The following is a 16,275-nucleotide window of genomic DNA, read 5'->3' on the forward strand; positions in this document are numbered from 1 at the left end:
TGTATTTTAGGTCTTTCCATGGCAAATTATACTCTGTCAGTTCTAGGGGGTGTTTTCTTGTATTTTATCTTTCATTATTTCTTTCTGGTCTGCTTTCAATCTGTGGAACTTTTGTTATTTATGTGTCAGACCTTCTGATCACCTGATTTCCTGTTTTCTCTACTTCTCCATCTCATTTTATGTACCTCTGTTTCTTGTTGTACCTCTGTTTTGCTGTGCCTCTGGTTTTGCTGTTCAGTCACTCAGGCGATCTGACTCTTTGTGACCCCATGGACTGCAGCACACCAGACTTCCCTGTCCTTCACCATCTCCCTCTGGTAGAACACCTTTAATTTCTGAGTTTTCTTCTGTAATTTTTCAGTTTTTATAGCACTCAGCTGGTTATTCCACAGGCTCAGTGTCTTGTCCTTTTGAGATGAGTGATGATAAAGATTTTTATTTTTTCATTCTTCCTACAGTGTCTGTTTCCTCAAGTCAAATTTTTTTCTTTTTGTTTGTTGATGTCTCTGTCTTTCATATTAGAATTCTGGGTTGGCCTTTTTTTTTTTTGCCTCCCTCTTTTCAGCACTTTGAACTACTGTTCCACTATGTTCTCACCCCCGTGGTTTCTGATGAGAAGTTTTGCAGTCATTTAAGTAGCTGTTCCCCTGTATATAATGTATTTTTTTACTCTACTAAGATTTTCTTTTTAATTTTCAGTTTGTGGCAGCTTGACTATAATGTGTGGATTTCATCCTGTGCAGAGTTCACTGACCTCCTTAAATCCATAAGCAGATCTTTCACCAAATTTAGGAAACTTTTGGTCAGTATTTCTTTGATTTCTTTTTTTTTTTTTACTTTTGCCCTACTTTTATGTTTCTCTGTGAGATTCCAATTACCTCTATATTTGACCTTTAAGTTCCTAGGCTCTGTTCTTTCTTTTTTATTATTATTCTTTTTCTAGTCCTTTTTCTCTCTCTCCTTTTGTTTTGAATTATCTGTCTTCAAGTTCACTGACTCTTTTCGTCTGTCTTTTCCATCATGCTTATTATGCCATTGGTTTCGTTATATTAGAGATTGTATTTTAGTTCTGAGATTTCCATTTGTTTCTTAGTGTGATGTGTGGTTTCTCTGCTCTTATTTCCTATCTTTCCACTCATCATGTACATGTCTTTACTTCACTGAACATGATTGTAAGAGCTGCTTTAAAGGTCTTGTCTGAGCATCAGAACATCTCAGATTTGACATCTGTTGTCTGTTCCTTTGAGAATGGGTTACGTTTCCCCTGGACATTGTGAACATTTTTGTTATGGAGATATAGGATTCTGTTACATTGCTGTGAGGTGTTGATGGTTTCTATTTGGGGGCAGTTAAGGAGGTGAGTCTCAAAGTGCAAAGGCTGTTGGCATCTGGCAGGTCTAGTCTCAGCTCAGACTGCTTTCAGCTTGCCCCAAGTGTGTGCGCCTCAGAGGTCAGCCAGACCCTTGCTGCTACTGCTGTTGAGTCGCTTCAGATCAGATCAGATCAGATCAGTCGCTCAGTCGTGTCCGACTCTTTGTGACCCCATGAATCACAGCACGCCAGGCCTCCCTGTCCCTGGGATTCTTCAGTTGTGTCCAACTCTGTGTGACCCCGTAGATGGCAGCCCAACAGGCTCCCCTGTCCCTGGGATTCTTCAGGCAAGAACACTGGAGTGGGTTGCCATTTCCTTCTCTAGTGCATGAAAGTGAAGGGTGAAAATGAAGTCGCTCAGCCAGGTCCGACTCTTAGCGACCCCATGGACTGCAGCCTGGTAGGTAGGACTGCAGCTCCTCCGCCCATGGGATTTTCCAGGCAAGAGTACTGGAGTGGGGTGCCATTATACCCAGAGTTTGGGGTTCACCATCTCCGTCCCTTCTGGAGGTCCCCTCTCACTCTCTGGTGGTCCTAGCTGCCCCAGACTGCTGTCCTTGGTGCCGCTGGCCAGAAAGACAGTGGCGTCTCATCAAGATGTGTAGCTGTCCTGCACCTTTGCCATAACTCCTGCTTCCCCCCATGGCCAAAACCACAGATTCCTGTTGTTTCCCCAAATCTGCTTGCTTTCCTGAACTCAGGTAGGTTTTTCTGTTCACTTGTTTGTTTCTGTATTTTGCCAGGGTCTTGCGGTTATTTACTGGAGGGTTAGTGTGTTAGGACCTTGCCCCTCCACACCAGAAGCAAAGCCTTCGTGTTTCAGGTCAGAGGCTTTCCTCAGATGTCTGGTTTGGCTGCCTGATGGTAGGCACCATCCAGAGACGAGAAGCTCGGGGCCTGTGGGCCGGCGTGTTGGCTCCCTTCCTCTCCATCTGCGAATGCTGTCCGTCTAGGTGGGCCATTTCACTGAGGCGCCTCCAGAGTCAGTGCTTTGGATTCTTTTCTTCCTCTCTCCTGCCCAAAGGGTGGGAACTTAATTGGACTTGGAGCTGACTTGTGGGGAAGGGGTGGAGAGAGGTAGGAAGTCTCAATATCTCTTTCTTTCCTCCTTCCCTTTTTTAGTGTAAGACCTCTGCCTTTTACTGTGTGATATTTCCTAGGTAGAGAAAGCTACAGGTCTTTTTTCACTCTCAAGGCTGAGGTGGGTGATCTGTAGGCTAGTAGATACTTCAGCAGATATTCAACTAGTTAGTTCTCTTATGTTCAGACTCTTTGCATCCCCACTTTCAGGGCACCTAGTGCCACCAGTGCCTGATCCCTTGGATATTCTGCCATGTTGAATTAGGCTCTTTCTCACCTGGGATTTCTTTGAATCAGGTATCACTTGATTTATTTTACAACTTCCAGAATTTTATTATAGCTTCTTGTATTCTATTTGTAGGTTTATTTGGGGGAGAGTATTATTATGCATTAAAAAACTCCCTTTACTTATCATTTTAAACATTTGAGGAGATACAAGAGTTAAATGTGTATGTTAATTCAGAATCTTTAATTGGATTTCTTTGGTTTATTTCATTTTTTTACATTTCAGTCTTCAGTCCTTCTACAGTTTTGGTAAATGACATTAATGGGGGGGGTCTAATTTAATTTATTTCCAAATATGTCTGATTTTCTGTTTATTAAGTAGTTCATCTTTTTCCCATTTATATAAGACACTATCCATAAAACATAATGAGATATTATATATATTGGGTGTAATATGTAACCTTTCTATTCTTTTGATCAGTATTTCTATTGCTTTGCAATATTATTTGCAATTTAATATTTTCAATATTATTGCAGATGAACTTCAGACTTATTCTTTTTTAATGTATTTACTACTCCAGTCCTCGCTCCCAAAAAAAGATTACACATTTACATATCTGTATTTATCTATGTATAGCTATATCCATTTGTTGAGATTTTGATCAGCTCTTACACATGTTGTAGGGTGGGACTGACATCTTTGCATCATTGAAGAACTTGATATTCACTGCCGTCCCTCAGGTCTTTTGTATACACCGTTGATTCAGTAAATATTTATAAGGACCAGCCTTCTGCTGGGACCTCTGTAGGGACTTGGTGACCAAACCACCATGACCCCTAGTGTCATGTTGCCAAGTCCCATGTATTTCTTATTTAGATTAGTTGTAAGAATTTTATATGTTTATGGCAATCATGAATGGTTGTGTTGTGGTGTTTTTTTTTTTTTTTTTTTCCCAGTCTTTATTTTTTCCAGCTGGGTTATTGCTGGGAGACGAGATTGTTCATTTCCCTTCAGGCCTTCTGAGGTCAGCATTTCCTGTTGTGCCAAAAGCGAGTTTTTGTCCCCCTCCCTCCCTCCCAAACACACAGAGGTTTTCCAGAGTGCCACCTGCTTCTTGTTGATGTTTGACAGCGACTCAGAATTACCGTTTGATGAACCACATCAACTCCTAGGGATTTCACTCAGAATGCAGTTGACACAGAGGGTTAACTGCTATACCAATGTTTGGTGTGGAAAATTTTATGATGTCTGTAATTTCCTCATTCAGACTTACTAGCCCTCGAGATTTTCTTTGTTCCTGAGCCTCGTCGCCACGCCAGCTGTCAATTTGGTTTTGTTCCCATTTAATTCTGTGCCATACTCGTACAGGGGTACGGGCAAGAGCGAAAGGATCTGGCTCAGAAGTCAGGGGAGTGAGGAACGATTTAATTGAACTCTCAAATCACTGGATTTTTACTGCAGTTTTGTGTTCTTTGAGCACACTCCCTCAAAACCGAGTAAGTGATAGAAATGAGAAGTAATGTTCCACTCATCCTGGACAATTTCTAAAACTATGTTCTATCATCTCTGGCCAAAACACTACCTAATTTTATGGGAATGTTTTCCCTAAGTGATTGCCGAACCATATCATCACTATTTATTGGTTTCTCCGCCTCCTTAATACGATGCTCGTTCCCTGCCTCACTCAGATCCTCGGGCATCTGGCTCCTCTCTGATGCTTGAGGGGTGTCTTGTCAAAGAACATCGAGTGCTCTGTGCCTGCAGCACTGACTGTGCACACGTGTGATGCTGGGGCGCTGGCAGCCAGCGTTCAACTGAATCTCAGTCCTGCCTTCCGACTCCACGCGCTGTGCTGCTTCCACTGCCCAGTGCGTCACACACGCAGCCAAATGTAGGAGTAACTCAGGGCAGGTCCTCAGGGCATCGGTTCATCACAGCCAGTTTGATGCCTGTAGCGTCTGTTCTCACCTTCTACTAGAATTAACTGGTTTCCAGAGGTGCTTCTTTATCTTTAATTTTCTCTTCTAAGTTGTTAGGGAAATCTTCCTGCTGCATGGACACGTAGGGTACATTATGAAGGCCACAGAGCAACCTGACTAAGAGGGTGGACTCTGAGTCAGAGGGATCTCACTCACCAGCTAGGTGACCGAGCAGGTTATGTTGTTTGAGGGTCATTTTGTCTTTGGGGGTTGTTTGTTTGTTTGTTTTTGATGTTTTCTGAAATGTAAAATGGGAAACTACCTCATGGGATTATTACAAGAAGTGAATATAAAGAATGCATGTATCACAGCGCCTGGCACCGAGCTTGACACTTCAGAGCTTGCTGTGAATATTGTTGCTGTGGCTGTTGTAAATAACAATGATAATATATCTAATTGCTTCATAGTTTTGTAGAATTCAACTTATGACCATTAGCTTTTAGTATAAGACAGAATCTCCTTAGCCTACCTTCATGACAATCCTGTACTGTGTTTTATTTATTTATTTGCTTCTATCGCCTCATGTATTATTCTTAAATTAATTGCATTAAAAAAGAAGAAGAAAGGAAAGCTCTGCACCTGTAATTCCAGATGGGGGTGCACTACAGCTTCGTGAAGGGAAGGCGGTTTCTGGACTTGGCTCTTTGCCTTGTACATCTCCCTTCTGAGCCTGAGTTGGTCTGGTGTCTCTCCCTGTATTTCCTTGGGTGATTTCTCGTGTGGATTTTCCTCTTCCCTGGTGGCTCAGATGGTAAAGATTCTGCCTACAGTGCAGGAGACCCAGGTCCCATCGCTGGGTTGGGAAGATCCCCTGGAGAAGGAAATGGTTACCCACTCCAGTATTCTTGCCTGGAGAATCCTGTGGACAGAGGAACCTGGCAGGCTACAGCCCATGGGGTCGCAGAGTCAGACATGACTGGGTGACTGACACTTTCACTTTCAAAGACGGCAGGGTTATATCACCAAATTTAGTTATCTAGAGCCACCCCCACCCAGAGCTGTCTACCCCTCAGGATCTGTCCTTAGTCTCTTACCAGTCATTAATCTCCATTTTTAGCAATCTAGTTTCCCAGATTCTGGGCTACTGAGATTTTCATCAGGATTCACGTTCTTGGCTATGGTGGAGTCTAGGGTAACTTGATTCTTTTCTCACTTGGTTCCTATTACTTATACTTAACCAACCAGTTCTTACTTGTTGGTCAAAATTGGGCCCAGGGTAGCATCCTCATATTAATTTGTCCATTGTCAAGGGGTAGATAAGAAAAGATAAGACTCAGCAGCTACCCAGATTGGCATTGTTTTAATTCTGTGCTAATTACACGATCTCCATCCTAAACGTACCTTTTGATTTTTTGAAGGTGGTTCTAGGCTCCCAAAGTAATTACTCTCTTACCTTCTCCTACTCAATGCTGTCCACCTTTATTTCTTAACTTTCCACACAGGTATGTGCCTTCTTAATAACTTTCAGTTTTATTTCCTCACTGTATTTTCCTCTAAAAATTCTTCTGGCTTCTTTCCAACCTGACTCAGCTCAGAAACCTTTCTTAGGATTTCTCCCTATGTGCTTGGCAACATATTGCCCACAAGACCTTGGTTTCAGCTATAAACTTGGAGGCGTTGCTTTCTGCTTCTAGAACCTCGAGGAACTGTTAGGGTAGAAATGACCAACTGAGACGTAACAAGACAGCCTGTCCATACTGTCTTCCTCCCATTCTCAGTCCATCCAAAAGCAGATAGAGCCTGATTCGAACTCTGATTCCATGCTACATGCTCAACTAAAAGATGGTTGAGGCTTTTATTTTTCTTTCCCGATCTTATGATTAGATTCAGTACAAGAAAATTGGGAAACACCGAGAGTAAATTTGCCCAGGCAGTGGGGATTGATACTTGTTTACAGCTCCTCTAGTCCTCTGTAGTCTGTGGCTGGTTTTTTGTTTTGGTTTGGTTTCTGTTTGTTTTGAGAGGGGGTACATTTTGCAGCGCGGTTTCAGGTGTCTGCCCTGCTGCATACAGAGAGGGGGGATTCTTTCTAGACTGCTGACACTGGGTCCATACGTAGAAGTGAGGGGTGTAAGGCCGTTAGTCACCAGCTTCCTGCGTTGTTGCCTGTTCTCCACTGAAGTCATGATTAACACCTGGGCTTTCGTTCGTTTGGGTCCCCTCAGATACACCTATGAGCGAATTGATGGGCGAGTACGGGGAAACCTGCGCCAGGCAGCCATCGACCGGTTCTGTAAGCCAGACTCAGACCGCTTTGTCTTTCTTCTGTGCACGCGAGCGGGAGGCCTGGGGATCAATCTCACAGCTGCCGATACCTGCATCATATTTGATTCAGACTGGAACCCACAAAATGACTTGCAGGTAACCATAGGATGATTGCTGTTTGCCTTAGCTGTCCCTGAATCTGAGCACCTCACGACAGGGCCTGGCTTGGCTGCAGAGAGAGTCTGCCATGCTCCATGCTACTGCTGCAGCATTGGCCGGGTGGCAGGCTCAGGGCCTCGGTCCGGGGGCACAACTAAGGAGGAAGTGAATGTCGAGCCTTCCCACTAATCAGAGTGGTTTTTTTTCTTTTATGATAAATCAAATGGTATTTCACAGTGGTAGCCTCCAAAATGTAGAGTAGAGCTACTCTTCATTGTTATTATCAGACATATAAAGAAAGATACTAAGCTTGAGTAATTTTCTAATTCTTGACATATGGATTGATTCTGGCATTTTCACTCACTTCGGTTGTGAGGTAGTTGGATGTCGTTTACAGCACATGAAGATGACCCAGAGGTGTGGGAAGGTTCCCTGGTGTGGCTGGGGTGACTGAGGCATCCTCATTAGTTCCTTTGCTCCCCACTTAATGTAGCACATTAGAGTCAGTGTGGCCAGTTAAGTTTGGGTCCCCTACTACATATGAATGAGTTCATTTCCAAGAGCGCGTTTGTAAGTCCAATTTGTTTGTTAAGTCCAACAGAGTTACCACAGGTACCCAACTAACACATTCAGCTGTATAGTACTGTGATGCGATAGGTTTATAACTTTTCACACAAATAATAGCTAATAAAAACAAACAAGCACAGAAAATAGAGGAAATATTTTTAATCTTATACTGCAGTGCCTTGAAAAGTACAGTAGTATAGTACAGCAGCTGGCTTACAGGGCTTGGCACCGAGCGAATGGGCAAGAAGAATTACTGACTGGAGGAGGCAGAGGAGGGAGATGGCAGAGCTGAAGGGCCGCCAGCAGTAGGAGGCGGAGCTTCACACAGGTTCTGGTTCCTGCTGGAACCAGACGCGTGTTCACATCTTTGAAAGCTCACCACCGGAAGGTTCACCTGTAGGGGACTTAACTGTATTTGCAGATTAAATTTGTTCTTTCTAACCAAACTGAATAATGTTTGGTTTTAAAAAATGACTGGCTTGCAAGGGTTGGAGTTAATGCATTTTAAAAGCAAATGTAAACAAACAAGAAAACGACAGAGCTGATCCTTCTGGTTCAGAAAAAAATGACATTTTAGCTAGATTGCACAATAAGTCAGTCCAAAAGATTCTGACTTGTCAAGAAGACCATTTTAGATCCCAGAGTTGCATCCATTACCATTAATGACACGCTTCATCCCACTGTGTATTGGCTCCTGGAATATCTGCTGACCCTCAGAGTATGAGTATGTGGTGGGGAGAACAGCGGGACCTCAGAGCCTGTTTCCTGATACTGATAAGAGTGACTGATAGGAGAAGCTTGAAGGCTGCTGTTTCACCAAACTGAAGAGGTGCCCTAGAGGGTACTGCCAGGGAAGGGATGCAGGGAAAGGGAGCTAAGGTGATGGGTATCTGGCTTCTTCCCTGCCCACCACGTCACACAGAATCAGTCTGCTCTATCCTTTTCATTTAACGAGTTTCCAAATAGCATTTTATTGGAAGAAAACAGTCTCCTAGTTAAAATAGCAATGCTCTGAATTATCGTGTTGGTGACAACTGGATAAAACTCAGGGGTAAAAAATCATCGTAAAACAAGTTTTGTGGCACATTGTTCAGCATCCAACGAGCAGCTCACCATCAGGCCTTTCTGCTGGTGATAGGATATTTGGGTCCAGGATGAGCTGCCGAAGTTTGCTGGCAGGTCCAGTGATAATAACTTTGTGCTTCCAATGCAGGGGGCGCAGGTACCATCCCTGTTGGGGAAACAAAGATCCCACAAGCTGCGAGGCCACCAAAAAAAAAAAAAAAAAAGAGTTGCTAGATATAATGAATCACCAAGTTTTAAAGGAGTTAACATACTCAAAACCATGGTGCCTAAAATCGGTAGAAACTAGTATTTGACAAGGTCAGCAGCAGGAACCTAATGGGGGCAGGAGACTACTGCCTGTGGGCTAGCTGCCTGTTTTTAAAAGTAGTTTGATTGGACTGTAACCCCACGCATTTGTGTCTGTGTTATCTCTGGTTGCTTTCATGTTACAGTAGCAGAGTTGAGTGTTGCAACAGGGCCCTCATAGCCCAAAGCATCTGAAATATTTACTCTTAGAGAAGATGTTTGCCAACCCTGAAGCAGATGATTCCTTAAGTCGTAAGTTCTCAACAGCTGTAAAGTTCCGTGCTCCTTCACAGAGCTCACCTGACGATGAGGCTCGGTACCTGGGCCGGTGGTGGGGGCCATTTGGAGGCTCTGTTAGCTGGGCACGCCTGAAGGACTTGCAAAAGGAAAGTAAAAGCATAGGGCTGGCATTTAGAGATGGGTCACAGCCAGAGGCATCTAGACATTGATGGTGCAGTGCCAAAAATGGAATGAGCAAGAGTGAGAATGTCTAGGCCTGAAGGCGGTACATCAGTCACCCCTCAGGTGATGGATTGGTCTGGTCAGATGGGGTGGGCAGGGCTCTCACAGGGAGAAGGGAGCAGCTTTGGAATGGCCATTGTTAGTGTCCACTGCTGGGGGAGTCGCAAGAGATGAGTCAAGGAATGAGTGGGGATGTCCAGACTGAAGTTGGGTTGTGTGAGGGTTTCATATGCTGAGTCAGCTTCTGAACTTCCTCTAATACTCAGCCTTGGTGGAGAAACAAGGACCGTGAGCACTCGGACGATTCAGGCAGGCACTTGTCCAAGAACGTGCAGAAGATCATGAATGACGGTGTCAATGAACAGCCCCAGGTCCATGTTAGAGTTAGAATTCCTCAACTTGTGGTCTCCCAGACTGGCTGCCTTTGGGATTATTTTTATTTACATTTTTGTAACCAAGGGAGAGCTCTCCTTTGTTTTTGAGACATCTGATCAGACTAGGTAGAAATGAAAGAATTGGAATGCATAGAGTAATTTTAGGGTAGGGAGCTGGGTCTGTGGTTATTGGTGGGCTGTTCTGAGTTGCCCCCCAGAGATGGAGCAGGGTGTTTTTGGCTTGCCTGGCATGGGAAGGGGAGTACAAGGGCTGAGACTATGCCCCCCAAAACCATGCGCATTCAGCACAGTCTCCCTGGCATTTACCCTTCACCCACATGCTGGGAATGTGATATAGAAAACAAAGTCTGGAGACTGGGGTGCCGAGACCAGCGTGTGGTTCACAGGACTGCAGCTAAATCAGCTGTGAACATCGGTGAAATGCATTCCTGTCCCTAACAGAGCAGAAAACTCAACCTGACCGTTCCCGGGTACTGCCCTTGCTAGCCAGTTAGGTCATATCAACACACACAGTCGTTCACACATATGCCCATATTCTGACATTTTCTGTATATGAGTGAGAGGTTTTGGTCATCTGTAGTTCTTCATGGTTATTGAAGAGCCACAATTCCTACCCTGATTAAAGATGATCATATTCTTCTTGGAAAACGGGTGTGGCATAGAACATTCCTTTACGAGTGGATTGAAGCACGTTCTACCTGATAAAAGTATCAGGACCACAAAAAGAGAGTCCCATATGAACATGGTCTTACCTTCTATGCCAGTGAAATTTTAGCATAGCTCCAGAGGTCAAGTTCAGATAGTGAGCTTCAGGGTTCACTGTGATCTCAAACAGCCTGGGCAGATCTGGTGCGGTCTGTGCTCCTCCAGAGTCGGGGCAATGTGGGGAGGCAAGGATTGCTAGCATACTGCTTCTCGACTGATCCTAGGCAGACCCCCTCTGAGCCTCGACAAGGAAGCTGACCAGGTTGGGATGGGGCGGGAGTGGCAGGGCGATTGGGCTCGGCTGAAGTCAGCCCGAGTCCCCAGGGCAGGGCTGCAGACAAGCCAGCGTCCATGGCCGTGAAACAGAGCTGCACTGTCTGAAAACTCAGCCCAAGTCAGAGCGCAGTGTTGCCTCTTCAGTGCTTTTTCATTGACGATTATTGAAAGTTCATTCATTCAGCCTTCTGTTCTTTTTGCTGGAGCTTTCTGTGCTTTGGGGATTGAACTAGAGAAATATATATGTTTTAGGACTTGCTCGAGAAATATATGTGTTTTAAAAAGCCAATGCCACTCCAGCCCTGAGGGCACATGCCACCCTTGCAGAGGCTGCATGGTAACAGTGGTAAGGTGGCCCGGGTCCCGTCCTTCCTGTGGATAAGCCCCAAAGGGGGGAATTCAGGAAGCCTGGGTGCGGGCATCCTGGCGGAGAGCACACCACAGGTGATGCGGCCTCTGCAGAGGGTTGGGAAGGGAGGAGGGAACCCAGCCAGAGGAGCGGGGACCTGACACTCTGCTCTGGGTGGGGAGAGGGGCTCGTCCCTGGTGGCCGTTGCCTCTGCTGGAACCACCTCTTGATACTGATAGTGTGCGTGCCCGTGACTTGGAGGACTGAACTGCATCGAGTTCACTTTTCTTTGCTAGAAGAAAGGAAGACTTTGTGACTGCTCCGTTATGTGGCCCAGGTGCTCAGTGACTGTTTATTGAATGCTGCGATGTGCCAGAATGTGCCGGGCATGTTTAAATTGCCAAAGACACAGCAGTGAGCAAGACCCGTGGCGTGTGCTCTCTTGGAGCCTTCGTCTTAGTGGGGGAAGCAGACAATAAACAGGGAAGAATAAGTCATACGGTCCAGACAGCGATACACAGAGACCACACAGGGTAAGAGGACACGAGTGATGGGGGTTGGGCGCCCTGATTCAGAGGGTAGCCTAGGAAGCCTTCTTCAGGAGGGTGACATCTTGGGGGAGATCCAAATGGTGGGAGTGGGAATCTTAGGATACAAAATCAGTAGGAAGAATGTTCCAGACAGAGGGGACAAGGTGTGTGGCCTCTTAGAGTGGGGGGAGCGCTGGTGGCACCCCTGACACAGATGGAGGTGCTCACGGTAGAGCGTGAGTCCCCGATTAAGTGAGCCAAGCTCCTCTGAGGTCTCTCCTGCCCCTGTCTTCAGTGTACTCTCCATCTCACCCCCTGCTCCTCTTTTCTGCTGCCCCAAAGCTCCCTTTTCCCAGGCTGTTCGCTCACCTCTCCTTCTTTCCTGTCCTGAGCCAGCTCTTGCCTGACCAAGAGACGCTTTTAGGAGTGCTCCACACAAGGCCAGGCCCTGGGGAAGCAGAAGCGTGCGGGGCTTTGGAACCACACAGTGGAAACACAGCGTGGTGGGCCGACACCTGTGCTCTTCCCCAGAGATGTTTCCATTGTCAGAGGGAATGTGCCTTTCCCCCAGAAATAAGTCTGGAGCTGGAAATTTCAGATTCCAAAGTAGGCCTGCAAAGGAGATGGCTGAAGGGAGGCAGCTTCCTGGGGCCCTGGTTCATACTGCACTGAGGGCCCCTGAGTCCTCCTCTGATGAGTAGGTAGCCCGCGGACACAGACTACAGAGTACCAGGAGAAACGTCAAATCGCTGGGTTTGAGATGTAACTCATGTGTGTCATGAACTGGCAGAGTATCCCAGCATGCTCACAGTGCTTGAGTTAGAGGGCACTCTGGGAAATTCTTTTAACCTCTCTGATGATGTAAATTTTCTTTAAGGTACAAGTAGTATTTTAAAGGATTTTTTAAAACATGCCTTTAAAATGTCATAGAGCTAATCATTTGAAGAAGTAGTATAAGGGTCAAGAGAGGAAGGAACAGCTTGCCTGGTTCTTCATATCGACCTTTGAATTTTCATGTGATTGTAGAGACGTGATATAAGGTTCTAGACTTGCACCTAAGCACCGTGAATTGAGGGCTGGAATCAGTTGGAAATCTGAGACTCCCTCTGTCTTCCCATCGCAGTCATTGGGATCTGTACCCATTTAAAATTTTTCTGAACATGACTACTTGTATCTCGTATGTTTCTCAGAGGCTCTTGGTATTAAAAAGTAGAGAAAACCTACGAGCTCTCAAATCATGCAGGAGCACTGGAGCTCTGATTTCCCCTGGGTGGAGGTTGTGGGGTGAAGGGGTAGCACCACTGCCTGGGACAGGGGCCTGACTCCAGCAGAGGTTCTGTGTTTGTAATGTGTTTCGTTTGGACTTCATCTCAGTTGCTGCCTTAGTTCTGAATGTTCCTCTTTCTACCAAGTTTTGTGTGTGTGTGTGTGTGAGTTCTGATAAGGAAAATAAGGAGTGTATGAATTGTGAAATGACAAGCTCTTAAATGGGACAGAATTCACCCTGTTATCTTCAGTAAGTCATCTTGGTCTCCTGGTACCCCCCAGCTACTTGTGACAGCACCCCCTGCCCACCCCTACCCCCGTGCCCCCAGCAGAGGTGTGTTTTCCTCAATTGGCAAGGAGTCCAGAGATAGATATCCCAGGACTAGTCAGGTGGCTTCATGCTGACTGGAGAGTCCCGGGTTCCTCTGTCTCGCTGCTCCATCAGCCTCCATGAGTATGGTTTACACGCTCTTGGTTCCAGGATGGACCCTTCAAACCCCGGGTAGGGAGAATAAGGAAGGAAGGCGTGATGCTTTTTTCAGGAGAGCAGAACTTTTCCAGCTAGTCCGGGCTGACTGCCGTTACATGTCCTTGTCCAGAACCGTAAGACCTGGCTGACTCTGGGAGGCTGGAAATGGTCTCAGCCGAAGACGTGGCTGCCCTTGTGTAAGAGTCAGGATGCTGGTAGCAAGGACCAATGGGGATGTCGATTCTAAGAAGGTCATAAATTGGTGATGTCTGCAGCTCTGTTAGACTTTTGCTCAGAACATTTCTGAAACTCCCTCTTGTAATTTTCCCTCAATACCAGATGAACCAAAAAAATAAGAAAATCAATGCCAGTACTTAATGACAACAGTTGTTAGTCTCTCAGTCATGTCCAACTCTTTGTGACCCTATGGGCTATAGCCTGCCAGGCTCCTCTGTCCATGGAATTCTCCAGGCAAGACACTGGAGTGGGTTGCCATTTCCTCCTCCAAAGGATCTCCGCAACCCAGGGATTGAACCTGCATCTCCTGCTTTGGCAGGAACCACGTATTACTACTGCTTTATAGTCTATATAATCCATAAAAGCATATGACGTACCTTGATCATGTCCTTTATTTACCAGGGCTGGCCATCAGATTCCCTCCTAATAATAAAGATTTACTACCACTAAAGACAGTAAAAGAAGGTGTGGCAACTAATTGTAATAGCCAAAACCTAAACAACTTAGTTGTTCATCCGTAGGAGACTTAAGTTGACTAAGATAATACACTCAGCTCTAATAAAAGAATGGGAAGTATTTCTGCACACTGCTGTGGAGTCATCTCCTGAAGATATTGTTGGCTGAAAAAAATAAGGTAGAAAAAATGTAGTATGCCAGCCTTTATCTAAAAAGGCTGGATGTCTGTCTATCTGTCATGCCTCCCCTGCCATGGAGAGGTAAACAAAAGCCTTCATTTTAAATGGTTACCTACTGGGGGAAGGGGTCAGGGTGAGAGAACAGAGAAGTGATGTATAGAAACTAGTTTTTCTGAAAATGCCTTTTTGTATATTCAACTTTGGAACCATCCTAAATATACCATTATAAAACAAAATCTCTTAAAAACGTTTTATTCTGAAGTCATTTTAAGTAAAAAGTGCAAGATAGTGCAACATTCTAAGATCCTTTGCCCAGCTTCCCTTATGTTATCATTTTGTATAACCATACACGTTTCCCAGGTGGCTCAGTGGTAAAGAATCCGTGTGCCAAGCAGGAGATGCAGGTTTGATCCCTGGGTTGAGAAGATCCCCTGGAGAAGGAAATGGCAGCCCACTCCAGCATTCTTACCTGGGAAATCCCATGGACAGAGGAGCCTGACAGTCGGCAGTCATGGAGTTGCGAAGAATCAGACTCGACTGAGTGACTGAGCACGCAGCACCCGTAACCACAGTGTGATTACTAAAACCAGGAAATAAGCATCGGGACAGTACTCTGATCTACAGACCCTATTCAGATTCCTTCATTTTTCTGCAGATGTTCCTTTTTCTGGTCGGGGATCCAGTTCAGGATCTCACGTTTCCTTTAGAAATTACAACTCCTTAGCCGCCTGTAATCTGTGACAGCTCCTGTCTTTCCTCATCTTTCAGGACCTTGACACTTTTGAATGGTACTGACCAGCTGTTTTGTAGAATTGTTTCTCACTTTGGGTTTGCCTGATGTTTCTCTCATGATCAGATTTGAGGTTATCCATTTTTGGCATGAATATCATAGAAGTGATGTTATGTCCTTCTCAGGGGGTACGTGATGTCGATCTGTCTTACTACTCATGATTGTTAAGCTTGGTTACTTGGTTGAGGTGGTGTCTGCCAGGTTTCTCCACAGTAAAGTTACTATTTTTACCTTGAAACATAGTCAGTTTCTTGGGAGGCGATATTTTGAGATGCTATAAATACTCTGTTTTCTTATCATACTTTTGCCTATTAATTTTAGCATCCACCAGTGGTTCTTGCCTTCAGTAATTAATACCATGGTGTGTTTGGCTAATGGTAATTTTCTATTTTAGTCATTCCTTCTGCTGTCGGAATTGGACTCTTAACTATAAAGAACAGCTGTTGTTTGTCCCCCATATCGGTATGGATTCCTAAATATTTATTTTATCTTACAGGTTAGAATCCATTATTCTCATAATTTTTCTGTATGGATTTGGTCTTTTGGGAGCCCCTTCAGGTTGGTTCCTATCCTTTAGACATGTTTCTGTCAGTTTGTGGGGCTTCCCTCATAGTTCAGTTGGTAAAGAATCTTCCTGTAATGCAGGAGACTCGGATTCGATCCCTGGGTCTGAAACATCCACTGGAGAAGGAAATGGGAACCCACTCCAGTATTCTTGCCTGGAAAATCCCGTGGACAGAGGAGCCTGGTGGGCTACAGTCCTTGGGGTCGCCAGAGTCAGACACGATTTATCGACTTCACTCACTTCATACTTTAATCACTGGAGAAGGAAATGGCTACCCACTCCAGTATTCTTGCCTGGAGAAACCCATGGACAGAGGAACCTGGAGGGCCATGGTCCATGGGGTCACAGAGAGTTGGACACAACTGAAGTGACTGAGCACGCCGGGCTACTGGAGTGTTACTGCTTCTAGACTCCCTGGGCAGACAGCTAGGAAACACAGGTGTGCATACCGACGCAAGCACGTGTACCACACACCTGCATTCCTTCTGTATCTGTTCATCTGTCGTGAGATTTCTGATCCCTGTCCCAACACAGAAGGACTCCTTGTAGCCTTCTGCACTCTTGCATATTTGTAACTCCTTTCTCTGGCTGTGAGAAGCCTGGTCTCATTATCATAATACAATACCTTTACTCATTTG

The 16,275-nt window shown here is 45.3% G+C and overlaps 1 protein-coding gene across 28 annotated transcripts in view; it reads left to right on the forward strand.

Moving 5' to 3' along the window:
- Positions 1–16,275, forward strand: part of CHD6 (chromodomain helicase DNA binding protein 6) — a 201,175-nt gene that overhangs the window by 127,562 nt on the left and 57,338 nt on the right. For 27 of the 28 annotated variants that reach the window (XR_015139022.1, XM_086331791.1, XM_086331800.1 and 24 more), the window contains one exon: positions 6,822–7,017. The exons of the other annotated variant lie outside the window; for it this stretch is intronic. Coding sequence is in view for 26 of the 27 variants with exons in the window: in XM_086331791.1 (XP_086187917.1) it covers positions 6,822–7,017 (196 nt within the window). In the remaining variant the exon portion in view is untranslated. The remainder of the gene's footprint in view (positions 1–6,821; positions 7,018–16,275) is intronic. 28 annotated transcript variants of the gene reach the window in all.

The sequence above is a fragment of the Bos grunniens genome, chromosome 13 (genome assembly GCF_055505025.1).
Source record: "Bos grunniens cultivar Pamir isolate PY7600 chromosome 13, Bosgru_T2T1.0, whole genome shotgun sequence".
In the NCBI taxonomy this organism is placed as follows: Eukaryota; Metazoa; Chordata; class Mammalia; order Artiodactyla; family Bovidae; genus Bos; species Bos grunniens.